Source organism: Lynx rufus, unplaced genomic scaffold (genome assembly GCF_022079265.1).
Source record: "Lynx rufus isolate CCGP_SWC_20201006 ecotype Redwood Valley unplaced genomic scaffold, mLynRuf1.p SCAF_2, whole genome shotgun sequence".
NCBI lineage: Eukaryota > Metazoa > Chordata > Mammalia > Carnivora > Felidae > Lynx > Lynx rufus.
The window spans coordinates 33,575,090-33,588,000 of NW_025814834.1; the positions used below are offsets into that span (position 1 = coordinate 33,575,090).

General features: G+C 40.7%; 2 protein-coding genes across 4 annotated transcripts in view; one reads left to right on the forward strand and one right to left on the reverse strand.

Moving 5' to 3' along the window:
* Nucleotides 1–2,399, forward strand: part of SUMO1 (small ubiquitin like modifier 1) — a 28,752-nt gene extending 26,353 nt beyond the window's left edge. For both annotated transcript variants that reach the window (XM_047084696.1, XM_047084697.1), the window contains one exon: nucleotides 1,553–2,399. In XM_047084696.1, coding sequence (XP_046940652.1) covers nucleotides 1,553–1,621 — 69 coding nt within the window. In that variant the 3' untranslated portion in view covers nucleotides 1,622–2,399. The remainder of the gene's footprint in view (nucleotides 1–1,552) is intronic.
* Nucleotides 2,400–3,808: 1,409 nt separating this feature from the next.
* The window catches only part of KIAA2012 (KIAA2012 ortholog), a 109,039-nt gene continuing 99,936 nt past the window's right edge, over nucleotides 3,809–12,911 (reverse strand). For both annotated transcript variants that reach the window (XM_047084827.1, XM_047084826.1), the window contains exons 20-24: nucleotides 11,374–11,711; nucleotides 9,242–9,441; nucleotides 8,452–8,624; nucleotides 7,428–7,647; nucleotides 3,809–5,146 (exon numbers count right to left, since the gene is read on the reverse strand). In XM_047084827.1, the coding sequence (XP_046940783.1) occupies nucleotides 5,008–5,146; nucleotides 7,428–7,647; nucleotides 8,452–8,624; nucleotides 9,242–9,441; nucleotides 11,374–11,711 (1,070 nt within the window). In that variant the 3' untranslated portion in view covers nucleotides 3,809–5,007. The remainder of the gene's footprint in view (nucleotides 5,147–7,427; nucleotides 7,648–8,451; nucleotides 8,625–9,241; nucleotides 9,442–11,373; nucleotides 11,712–12,911) is intronic.

Genomic DNA, 12,911 nt, shown 5'->3' on the forward strand with positions numbered 1-12,911 from the left:
GAGCCCTGTGCAGGGCTCGAATGGAGGAACTGTGTGATCATGACCTGAGCCGAAATCAAGTTGGACACTCAACCGACTGAACCATTCAGGTGCCCCCATGTCTGTTTTATTTTTAGATTTCTTAGAGTATCTTTTCATGTGTTGTAATTCTGCACCAAAAATGTCACCTATAAATTTTCTCGCTGATCTTAGACTTTCCTTTATTTTTCATTTGCTTTTGTGATCCACTGTAGTTTAGTGGAAACAATGGCTAGTTTTTGTTTTCAGTGTGCCTGTTACAGTGCTTCTGAACCCTGATGGCACAACAGAATCAACAGATTCATGGTCCTTTACCCTCACTGAGGGTCATACTTAGGTTTCTGTATGACACCATGCCCCTTTATGTACTCTTTTTTAAAATAAAGAATAATCATAGTTAAAAGTAATAAAACAAAATACCAAAGTATATAAAGTGGGAAGTAATTACCACTCTGAATATCTCTACATTCCCATTTCTCAGAGGCAACCATGTTAATGTCTTTATGAAAAAATTCCAGAATATTTCAGTGCTTATAAACACATTAAAAACAAACAAACAACCACACAATAATTGCCTCTACTTTGCTTATTAGTGTTCTGTAAAAGGCATTTTGAAGGATTCCCCTTTTTTTCTTTAAGAATTGAGAAGGGCAAGGCTGACAAATCTAGCGTATAAAATTGGAGTTATCAAGTAACAGTAGATGTATGGATAACGTTTCTATATTGAGAGTGGTCGCTGCCAAAAACTAATAGTTATATGCCAGAAGGAATTGTAGATGACAAAGCAAACTACTTAGAAATGAATCTTTAGGTAGTATTTTTCTAACTAAAACCACATATATTTCAAAGTGAGATCAAGTTTTTTTGAAATAAATGAAAGAGATTCTGTAAGGTAATTACATCTAGAAGTAAAAAATGATTTTTTAGAAAATACACACTGTCAAACTGTTGCTTAAACTGTTAAATACATGTTTCGTTAGATTTGAAGCTCTTTTTGAGGTACTTTTAAAAAACACAACTTTATATGCTAAGCATATTAGGAGGTGAATTTGGCTCAGCTGGGTCAGATGAATGACTTCATAGAATCAGGAGGACAGATACACCTCTATGTTCTTTATATTAAAGGAAACCCAGATTTGGGGTGCCTGGGTGGCTCAGTTGGTTAAGCTTCTGACTTCAGCTTAGGTAATGATCTCATGGTTTGTGGGTTCAAGCTCCGCGTCAGGCTCTGTGCTGACAGCTCAGAGCCTGGAGCCTGCTTCGGATTCTGTGTCTCCCCCTCTCTCTGCCCCTCCTCCACCTTCTCTCTCTCTCTCTCTCTCTCTCTCTCTCTCTGTCTCTCAAAAATGAATAAACATTAAAACATTAAAAAAAAAAATAAAGGAAACCCAGATTCTTAATCTTAGAACAGGGTAACTGTGGATCACTTCAGCATTTTTTTGCACTTTAAAACAGTAAAACAGTGGCCACATAATTGCAGCCAGTTAAAAAATAGTGCTTTTGTATTCTAACATTTTTTCCCCCTCTTTTACAGCTGGGAATGGAGGAAGAAGATGTGATTGAAGTTTATCAGGAACAAACAGGGGGTCATTCAACGATTTAGATATTCTTTTTATTTTTTTTCTTTACCCTCAATCCTTTTTTATTTTTAAAAATAGTTCTTTTGTAATGTGGTGTTCAAAACGGAAATGAAAACTGGCACCCCATCTCTTTAAAACATCTGGTAATTTGAATTCTAGTGCCCATTATTCATTATCACTTGTTTTCATTGTGCTGATTTTTGGTGATCAAACCTCAGCCCCCTTCATGTCACCCTCTCCTTTTTAAAAAAATTACATGTGTGCACAGAGAGGCCACCACCTTTTCCAGGACTGTGCATTTTCAGGCTTGTGATAAATAAGATCGACCAATGCGAGTGTTCATAATGACTTTCCATTTGGCCCTGAAGTTCTAGTATGTGATTGCTTCACTCCTGGACTATGACTTTCAGAGGGAGATGGAAGTTTTTCAGAGAACTGAACTGTGGAAAAATGACTTTTCCTTAACTTGAAGCTTCTTTTAAAATTTGAGGGTCTGGACCAAAAGAAGAGAAATAGCAGGCTGGAGTCGAGATGACAGAGATCGTGAGAGTAATGACTAACTCCAAAGATGGCTTCACTGAAGAGAAAGCATTTTAAGATAAAAGAAAAGTCTTGTCAGAAGATCCCAGAAAAGTTCTAATTTTCATTAGCAGTTAATAAAGTTATTCATGCAGAAGTGTATTCAACAGAACACTGCTCTTTTTGATTTTATTTGTACTTTTTGGCCTGGGATATGGGTTTTAAATGGACATTGTCTGTACCAGCTTCATTAAAATAAACAAAATATTTGTAAAAACCGTACTAATGTTCATTTTATTTTTAATTGTATAGAAAGAAAAAAGAAAATGCTTAAAACATAAGGTCTTTTTTGCATAATACTGGAAATTATTGTTTGTACATGGTACAAATAAATTTTTCAGTACTGTACAGTGATGATGATCATGACTTTGAAGCACTGAAAGTTACTGAAGTGCCTTTGAATCAAGGATTTAATTAAGGCCACACTACCTTCTTAAATACTCAGTGTTCTGTTTTTTTTAAAAACTTGATATTCTTGTATGGTGCATATATATGATCTAGTTACCCAATCATATTGAATAAATGGGCATGCCAAAAATTATTGATTTATATTGATAATTTTAAGTTTTTCCTTTAACAATTTACAAAATGTTCTCTGCTTAGTTAAAGTTTGGTATACTTTGTTTATATTTTCCTTTTATTACTTTATATCTTAAATATTTAATCTCTGTAAAACTAAAGTACCAAATTAGTTCCTATTAGAGAGTATAACCTTTTAACTCTAATGAATCACAGAATTTAGTATATGTATGCATACACATAATTTAATTTCATGTTATCCTAGATAGAATAGTCATCTGAGTACTTTAGAAGAGCAGGTGAAACCTGTCTCTAGCACATTTTATAAAAATTGTTACAGCTTATATAACCCTACTCAAGTCACCTGTTGAGAAATAGTTGGCTTGCCTTAAAATCCCTAAGTCTGACCCTAGCTGAAAAATTACTTGTGTTATACGTATATAGTCTAAGTAAAATAGAGCCTTTAGACTGTCACCTGGCATTTAAATAGTGACTAGGAATTAGGCCCATTTCTGGAAAATCCTCATTGAATTGCATATTTCTGTCAGCCCTGAGTAACAAACTTGATAAGGCTATTTGAGCTATCCAGAACGTGTAAGTATATAGTTTGGTGTCTTAATTTTGTTTGCATCTCTGAAGGTTCTCAGCATTTAGGTGGTGGAGCTTAGGTACTGGGGAAATAATCTCATTTTTAGTTTATCAGATTCTTCTAAAATGCATCGCATTCTGCTATGGTTAACTTACTGATGTGTGCTTATCTGGTGTAGTAGTGCTGATAAAATAGGACTTTCATAGCAACAGTTTAATAGAATATCAGATTTGGAAGGGACCTTGAATAACATTTAGTGTAGCTGCTCTACCTGGTGCTTGACTGCAACATCCTCAATTTGTAAAAGAAGGTAGAAAATAAAGTCAGTAATGGGAATTTCCCCCACAAGGATGTTTTCCTTGAGTGTTTTTTCTTCTGTTCTTGTATTATTTGACATGCTCCTTTCTCATCTGCTTAAGTATTACTGAATGACTTGAATGAATGAATGAATGTGCAAGTAGGATGGACAATTTTGAGAAATTTTGTGACATACTTAAAATTACAATGATAGTGTTTTGGCCATTTTATTTATTTTTTACATAAAGCAATACAGCAAGTCAGCAATACAGACTTGAAATTAAGCTTGACATCAGGATTGTAGAAATACAGTTCCTATAGAGAGTAAATACTTTACAAGCATTGGTGAGAAATTTGAGGGAATCATCTGTAAATACTTTTTCAGTTGCACACAGATACAGAGTAGGGCCAAAGGAAATTTGTGGGAAAATTCTGGTTCAGATACTGCTTGCTCTAACATCCTTTTATAGATCTTGTAATCATCTTTCATACCTTTTGATGATAATTCTATGACAGATACTTACTAAATACTTATTGATATTTAAAGAGATGTTAAAAATTAAGTCTGTTCCTTAATAGTGTCCATATGATTTTAAAAATGGGGAAATTATGTGAGTGGTTGGATCTTAAAGGGACAGAAACAGATCCTCAAGATTTGTTAATTATCAAGAGTCTAGAATGGTGCTGTCCCGTAGAACTTTCTATGATGATGGAAATGTTCTACATCTGTACTGTCCAGTAAGGTAGCCAGTAGCTACATGTGGCTATTGAGCACTTGAAATGTGGCTATTGTGAATGGAAAATTGAATGTTTTAACATTGAAATAGTTACATGTGGCTACTTACAAACCAGTGCAGCTCTAGAATCTATACTTTGAGGAAGTGAGAATACCCTCACAAAACAGCTAATTTTACTCAAATGAACATTTATCAAGTGCTTACCTTGTTTTCAACAGGCAGCATATTTTAGATGTTTAGGCTGAAATAGATGTGATTTTGCCTTATAAAGAGTATGTATATATGAATTAACTCCTTAACCTATTCAGAATTATTTGCATTATGGAATTTCCATTTTATCAACTCCTTCAGACACATTGTGAAATCAAATACTTTGACTATCCTAAGATGATGTTAGTGTCTTACTAACTGAAGTTAAACTGAATTTGCTGAAATTCAAACAAATGAAATTATTGGGCAGTTTTAGGCACTAAAGTTTCTGGATTTATGGGGTTCTACAGAACATGATGGATTTAGGTGAATGAAGACTTTAGTTAATTATGTGTGGTGGGGAAGGGTGGTGGGAATGGAGGTCCTAGAGTGAAGCTAGGTGTGGGTTGAGGTGAACCAAATGAAATGCAACTTCATTATAGAAGTTTCTCTTTTTCTGTCACCACCTCCCAACTTACTTTTAAGGTTTCTTCTAGCCTTAAGGTTTGGGTATTTGTAGGAATTGGAAGTAAGAGAACACCCATGATCTGGAAATGTTCTGTGTCCACTGTAGGCCACTGGCTTCCTTAGAGAGTTCTTGGTGGAACTGAAGATGTTTCTTCAAAGCAGCTTTTTGCCTAAGGAGACAACCCACCCACAATCCCAGTATGATTAAGCATCTTAGAAATAGTCCCTATAAGCCAGTAGAAAAACTTTCGATTTGAGCAACCATCAGTTAGACTACTGATCTTTCATTTTAGTGGAAGATTATACTCTATTCATTTAGTAACTTTACACATGAGGTTTAGAGTTTCATGAACCTTCTCCTGGGAAAGTTAAAGGAAAGGGCAAACTCAAAGTTCTTAAACTTGTCTTGTTGGAAGGAACTCCCTTGCTTTAGAGATGAAACAGACCAGAGAAGTTAAAAGTACCTGGGCCAAAGTCCCAGAAGTGAAGATGAAGTAAAGCCAGCTGGGATCAAGTTCTAACCCTTGGTGGAGTGAGACTCTACCCCTCACACACCACTTTAGTCACTAGGTTTTCTGCTTTCAGCTACTTGGACTAGCCTTAGTTTCGCTTGCTTTTGGTCTCAATACTTAAGAACCCAGTCCTGCTGCTGTGATACATGGAATACATAATTTTGAAATTGAATCAAGACTTCTCTAACGATCTGTTTTGTAGTTCACACAACAGCTGGAAAACAACAAAAAACCATCTGAGTAAAGTCCAGGAGAGGAACAACTCCGGTTAGGTGGAAAACCTCAAAATAGAATTGTTCTGGCTGCCTTCTCTTTTTGGTCCCTTAAAGAATTTACATTCAGCTTAAGTTGTAGAAAATACATTGCAGGGAGTAAACTGTTTACAGTCAAGATTGGACTCACATGGTTTTCTGTGTTGTGCTTCTTTGCCCTTCAAGTTTGATAGTTCTAAAATTTTTTTTTCAACGTTTATTTATTTTTGGGACAGAGAGAGACAGAGCATGAACGGGGGAGGGGCAGAGAGAGAGGGAGACACAGAATCGGAAACAGGCTCCAGGCTCTGAGCCATCAGCCCAGAGCCTGACGCGGGGCTCAAACTCCGGGACCGCGAGATCGTGACCTGGCTGAAGTCGGACGCTTAACCGACTGCGCCACCCAGACGCCCCAAGTTTGATAGTTCTAAAGGGGGATGTCTATTTGTTGCTTTCACTAAGGAGTAGAAATACATGAGAAAGCAACTATAGAAGACCTAGTTTTTAAAGAGTCAGTTGAGGGGCACCTGGGTGGCTCAGTTGGTTAAACGTCCACTTCTTGATTTCAGCTCAGGTCATGATTTCACAGCTCATGAGATCAAGCCATGTGTTGGGCTCTGTGCTGACTGTGCAGAGCCTGCTTGGGATTCTCTCTCTCCCTCTCTCTCTGCCCCTAACCCTCCTTGTGCACATGCCCTCTCTCTCTCAAATATTTTAAAAAAGTAAACAAAAAAGTTCTTTCTTAAAGTTGAAACCACATTCCTCAAGAAATTCTATTATCAACGATGATGAAATGATCATTACTATTTTTAGAGAAAAGGGGGAAAATGTCATTGGCCCTTGAGAACTAACTAATTCTGTGCTATTTCTCCTAACAAGGCTCTCATGAGATCTGGTCTTAGCTTACTAATATGACCTCATCTGAAAGTATTCTTTGTGCCTTGTTCACTTCATTCCAGCCATACTGACTTTCTTTTATTCTTCCAACATGCCAGTCTCCTTCCTTTGAACCTTTGCACTTAGAACCTTTGCCTGTAGAATATTTTTCTTCCAGATGTTTATGTGGCTAACTCCTTGTCATTCAGGTCTTACCTTATATCCACTTTTTCTGAGAAGTTTTGCCCTGGCTGACCAATCTAACTTAAGCCTCCTGCAATCCTATCACATGTTTAAAATGTTTTCTGTATAGCATCTGTTACTGGCTAAAACAAATCTTTATTTATTTGTCTCCCTGCCCCAGCACTAGAATATAAATGCCATGGGAGAAGAGACATCTGTCTTGCTCACTCCTGAATTCCCAGTGGTTACAATAGGTAACCAAAAAATACCAAGGACAGTGGTTCAGAATCAGGGGTCTAAGATGTGGTCCTGGTACTGCCTCTAACACTATTGGGCCTTGATCAAGATCCTTCCCTTCTTCAGGACTCAGTTTTCTCCTCTGTAAACCAGAGGGCTGAGATAGATGAAATCTAAACTCCCAGCTTCAATACAAGTTATATAAGCCATGAAGCAATTCTGTGACATTTGCAGCAAAAGAGCCTTTTGTTTTTTAGTTCTTCCAAAACATGCTTATGGAAAGTGGGAGAACTTCACTTGTCCAAAGGCAGTGCAAGTGTAGTACTAGCACCAGGGAATCAAGACCTTGAAACAATCCCCCTATGGCAACTGTTGCCCAAATAAGCCCCTACCTGGCTTGTTCCTGCACCTGTTTCATAGCTTCCTCCAGGGCCAGCCTTGCTGCTTCCTCTTCCCTTTGCCTTCTCTCCTCTGCTTCCTGCTGAGCCTTCTCTTCTGCTTCCTGTTTCCTCCGCTGGTACTCTAGCCGTTCTTCTTCAGCCATTTCCATCAGGCGTTTTTGTTCTTCTGCTAACTGTATTTCCAATTCCCTCTGCCTTTGCTTCTCAGCCTCTGCAGAATAGAAAGGGGGTAGGCTCATCAGGGGTCTCATTACTGGAGAAAACAGTTCTCTCACTGTGATTCCCAGGGACTCCCCATGAGATTGTGCTGCCTACCTGCCAGCAGGCTGCCAGATCCTCTGTGGGGATCATATTGGGGTTAAATTATAAATTTAAGAGTCCGTAAGTGTCAAGCACCTACACTGTGCAATTAGTACAAAACCTTAGGGGAGAATTTTCCAGAGCCTGGGGTACTCACAGGTGGTATGCAGATCATTGGGGAGGGGCGTCAGATCGGGGTCTGGAGAAATCGGGTGCTTACTCAGCTGGACTGACCAGCCTATAAAGAGTGTCCTCTACTGACGTTCCTTCCACTTCCTCAAAAGTGAGGCAGTAGAGATTCCACATTTAAGCACTTGAAAGGCTGCCCTGAAGCTATCCGGATGTTTTGTTTCTATCTGCTAGGGAAAGAAGCAAGGGGCAGGGCTATGTCTCCAGTTTAGGCACCTCCTGAGCAATGCTAAAAGGGCAATGGGAGGGGTAGAATCCCAGTTTGGGAGATGACTGAATTGGGAGCGGGACCCAAGAGTCATTTCCACAAGTGAGTCTGTCTTACTTTGATCTTCTAGCTCAACTCACTGCAGTCACACATATTAATCACTTTGGAAAAAAAATAGCTTATACATTTAGAGTGCTTCACACACTAGGCCTAGATAGGAATAACTCTGGGGAGATTCAAGTGAACACCCACAGTGGGATAAAAATACTTCTGCCCCAGATAGACAGGAGATGCAGATTCCTCCAGAACGTCCCTCACCAGCCCTCTCGGCTTCCTCCTGCTGCTTTTTTCTCTGCAGTTCTTGCAGTTTCCTCCGGAATTTGTCCTGTTGCTGCCGGAGTCTCTCCTGGGCCACTTGCAACTGAAGCTGCTGCTTCCTCTCCTCCTCCTCCTGCCGCTGCCGTTCTTCTTCGAGTCTCTGTTTCCTCAGCCTGAGAAAACCCACAAGATGGTCAGGGAAATGGCGGAAAGCACGGGGGCAACCTTGCGAGACTAGCTGGCAGGCAGTGCCCCTGGTGGAGGCCCTGCAGCTACAGGCCACACGGAGCACCCCATTCAGAGGACAGTGGGGTTTCTAAGGGAAGCCTGAGTAAAGAGCAGAAGCAAGAGCACAACCAGCCCGGAACCAGAAGCCTGAAGTTTCACCAGACAGCCCTGTGCTCTGGGGGTAGGGGACTTAAGTTCCCAGAGCTTCATTTTCCATTCTTACAAGATGAATCTTGAAACTCCAGTCTCACAGAAAAATATTAAATTAGATGAGTCAATGCCTCTGAGAGAATCTAGCGCAGTGCAGACAGTCGTAGGGGCTCAACAAACGTTTGCTGGGCTGCGTCACCAAGCCCTCCCAGGAAGACTCTAATGGTCAGGACACCACACCCGATCTTTGGGCCCGGTTGTTCCTAGGATAACTGAGGACAGAGGAAAATGAGATGTGCTGTTTTACTACCGGGCATTAGCCTCAGAACCAACTCTGTCCCTGGTGGAGGTTAACCCCAGCCTCTTCCTGCTGCCTCCTGGTGTGGCCACAGCCTCCCGCTGCTCCACCCACCGGATCTCCTCCGCGCGGGCGCGTTGCTCCAGCTCCAGCTCCTCCTTCATCTTCTCTGCCCTCTCCAGCTGCTCCTGCAAGAGCTGCCTCTGCTCTTCCTGCTCCCTTCTCTTCCTCTCCACCTCCAAGCGTCTCATCTCAGCCCTCTCTGCTCGCAGCCTGTCCCTGGAAGCTTCTTGCTCTCTCTTGGCGAGGAGGGTCTGTGGAACCAGAGTGCTCTTTAGTGAAAGGGAGAGCGTGTCTCAAGGGTGAGCCCTCCTCCACCCCACCGGGTACGTTGTCTCTCTTCAGAGATGGAGTCATTGAGTGCTTTCCCCACAGACCGCAGCCTCTGGCTTGGGCTCTGGGGTCTGACTGGCCTGGGTCCAAGTTTCTTACTTGCTTCAGGATTTGGAGGTCACAACTTAATTTCCCTGACATTGTCTTCTTCTTGGGGCTGTTACTGGGATTAATTGAATTAGTGAAAGTGCCAAAATAATGTCTGACACATCGTATGTCTGGAGTTTTCAATGCTAGCTGCACTTTATGGACACGTAAGGAGCTTTTAAAAATTACTTGAGGCCAAGGCCCCACCCACCAATTCAATGGGAATATCTAGGTGGGAGGCCTTGGTTTTAAAAAGCTTCTCAGGTGATCCTAGTGAAGCCCTGGGACCCACAGGTTCTAGACAAAGGCTATCTTACCAGGGACGGTTTTAGATATAAATGTGTTAGACTTACATTTAATCCCATGCAAACCCACTTTCTCAGCGAAAGGTTCCCTCGGTTTATGTGAAGTGTTTTAGCTTTCTTTTTCTCCCTATCGTCCCCGCCACAGTCAGAAGCCACAAGGGCAATTTTGAATGCAACTCTTCTATGGGAGCTCGGTGTATCCAACTTGGGGTGAAACTTCCTGGCTTTTTAGCCTGTGCAGAGGCAGAACAGTACTATGGATTAACGATAAAGCTAAGAAATTCTGATTCTCTGGCAGGCTCAGGAATGTTCTACCCACAGCTTAAAATTTTCATCTGTGGTGTAGAGCAGAATTCCATAGTGTAGGCAGCTGGGAATACTGGGAACTATAAAGTCAAGATCTTTCTTGAAATCCTTTTTGGAAGACCATGGATTATAAAATAAAGAAAAATATAATGATTTAAAACTGACAAGCACCCTGATTTTAGAGCCAAAGGACCTGGGTTTAAGTCTTGGCTCTATCATTTTATGGTTGTGTGGCTTCTGGAAATGGTCTCTTATCTCCAAGCCTCAGTTTCTAGGTCTCTGAAATGGGGATAACTACATCTGGCTCACAAGTGTGGCTATAAAGATTAAATGAGATTCAGCAGAGTTGTACCATACACACATGTAACTTATGTGAGTTCAACCATAGTGGTTTAGCTGTGGGTATAATTGTAGTGTTTAAAGATACTCTCTTCCCCCCTACAACAAGACCTCTAAATGCAGTTTGGCACCTTCATCTCAGTGGGAAAAACTGTGATTTATCCCAAGAGCAGAGGAAACATTGGTTGGGTTGGTCTTATTGAGAGATGTATCTGTATGGTATTATTTTTGATTCACTGCAGGGATTTTCAAGGGTAATATTCCTTACACTGACAGTTTTTTCTCTTAAATACCTGACATTAGAATCAAGGCTCCTGGAACAAAATTACTTTTATATGCCAAAGCACCTTGTAAAGACATACACGTGTGTATAAACTGCCTGTGGCACAGCTGTGTGCCACAGAAAAGCAAATCAGGAAAGGAGAAATTTCCATAGCCTTTGGGAGGCAGGCAAAGATTTAGTTCCAGGCCAAGTCAGGGATATGCATGTACTTGGCTCTGATGGCCAGAACCCACCTTTCCCTGTGACTGTGAGGCCTGTGCCAACTTCCTGCTCTTTAAGGGATGAGTATATGCTGTGGCAGTTTGGGGGCCTCACAGAATGCATCATTTCAGAGGGGCTTTGACAAATTGTGTCTTGGATCAGCTCTGGCTTCTTAAAGGGTCAGAAGGTATCAAAGTAGAACAAATAAAACCATTATGTAGTACTGCTGTTTCAACAACTGCAATATGATTTGGGGCTGTTTTTCCCACATCTGCAGTTGTACGAGTGAGAACAGAAATCTCTCTGGCCAAACTGAGAATATTGGACCTCACCTTGGAAGGGTCATCATAGCTTCTTTCTTCTTTAGATTCCGTGTTTCTAGTGACAGGTATAGTCTGCATGGGTGATGATCTTCCATCTATGGACACTTGGCTCTCCGGAGCATCATACTTGGCGGAAAGCCAAGGGTCCTCTACAAGAGAACTGGAAGGAGAGAAACCTCTATCTGAAGTGTCTTCTATTTCCTTAGAGTTAATGATATCAGGCCCATTCAGTTCTGCTGCTATTTCCAGATTCCTTTCCTTCTGTATCCTTTTCCTTTTGGTTCTTGGATTCCTTTCTTTGGGAATTAGCCCTGATTTCTTTTCAGTCTTTGATTCCTTTGACTTTCCTGGAGGAGAATAATTGGGGAGACAGAAGTGTAGCTAAGTAAATGTGATCTCTGTATCCTTTTCAGTAGCTTTTAGACTTTAGTGTGCAATGGAATTACTTGGGGTGCAGATTACTAAGCCCCACTCCTAGAGTCGGACTCTGTAGGAATCTGCATTTTCACAGGCACTCCAAGTGTTTTGAGAAGGGTAGTGCACAGACCACCCTTTGAGAAACTGCCTTATCCTATGTGGATCAACTGTAATTCAATAGTCTTGTTACTAAAAAAGTTGTTTCACTCTGACCTATGGTAGAGGCAAGACTCTCCAGAGGAAAAACTACAGATACAGATGGAAAGTCCTGTCTCAAGAGTCTGGCTTGAGGTTGTAGCTTTGTAACCTGGCAAAGCTTAAGCCTTCCATACTCTAAGAACTCTTCCTCAATTCACCTCTGGGGACTGCAAGTATTTCTTTTTCCCAGTCCTGCCAATGCAAACCAAGTTATGGGCTACAACTATGTAAAGTCAGCAAGACTTTAAAAAGTAAATCTCAAAAATAGATTGAGCCTAGGAGATGATCCAGTGTCATCCTTTCTGACAACCTTTGATTTGTCTTCTGAATCATGTGGCCAGGAAAGAACAGGTGTAAATTTTAGGCTAAAGAAAGTTTTCAGAAGCATGGGAATATAAATTTCTAGTAAGATGCAACACAGGGAACCAAGAAGAAAAATGGTAACTGGGGTAATAATTCAGAGCTTGTTTTATCCTTCCCCTTCCTAATGCTTTCACTGCCTAATTCTCAAATTATAGTACAGTTATTAGTTCATAGAGACCATGGTAAGAGCATGTATTTGGATCCACCACTTTACTGTTTGATCTGTTTGGGGTTATGCAAGCCACTCAATCTCTGTCAAGCCTCAACCACTACATGATATAATAATAGCACTTACTTTATGGAGATGTTTTAAGGATTTCATGATGTCATATATGCAGGGCTCTTAGTACAGTGCGTATTCAGTAAATAGGTGCTATTGTTATTTCCTCTCTTGATCACAGGTCTCTGGGTAACCCTGGTTTCCTCTCTCCTTTTCTCTATCTCCTAAGATACTCACATGAAGTAAGTCTGCAATACTGTCTTGGCCAAGGTAGTCAAAAAGACAGGAGAGCCAAAGCATAAGAGACTCTTAAAAACTGAGAACAAACTGAGGGTTGATGGGGGGTGGG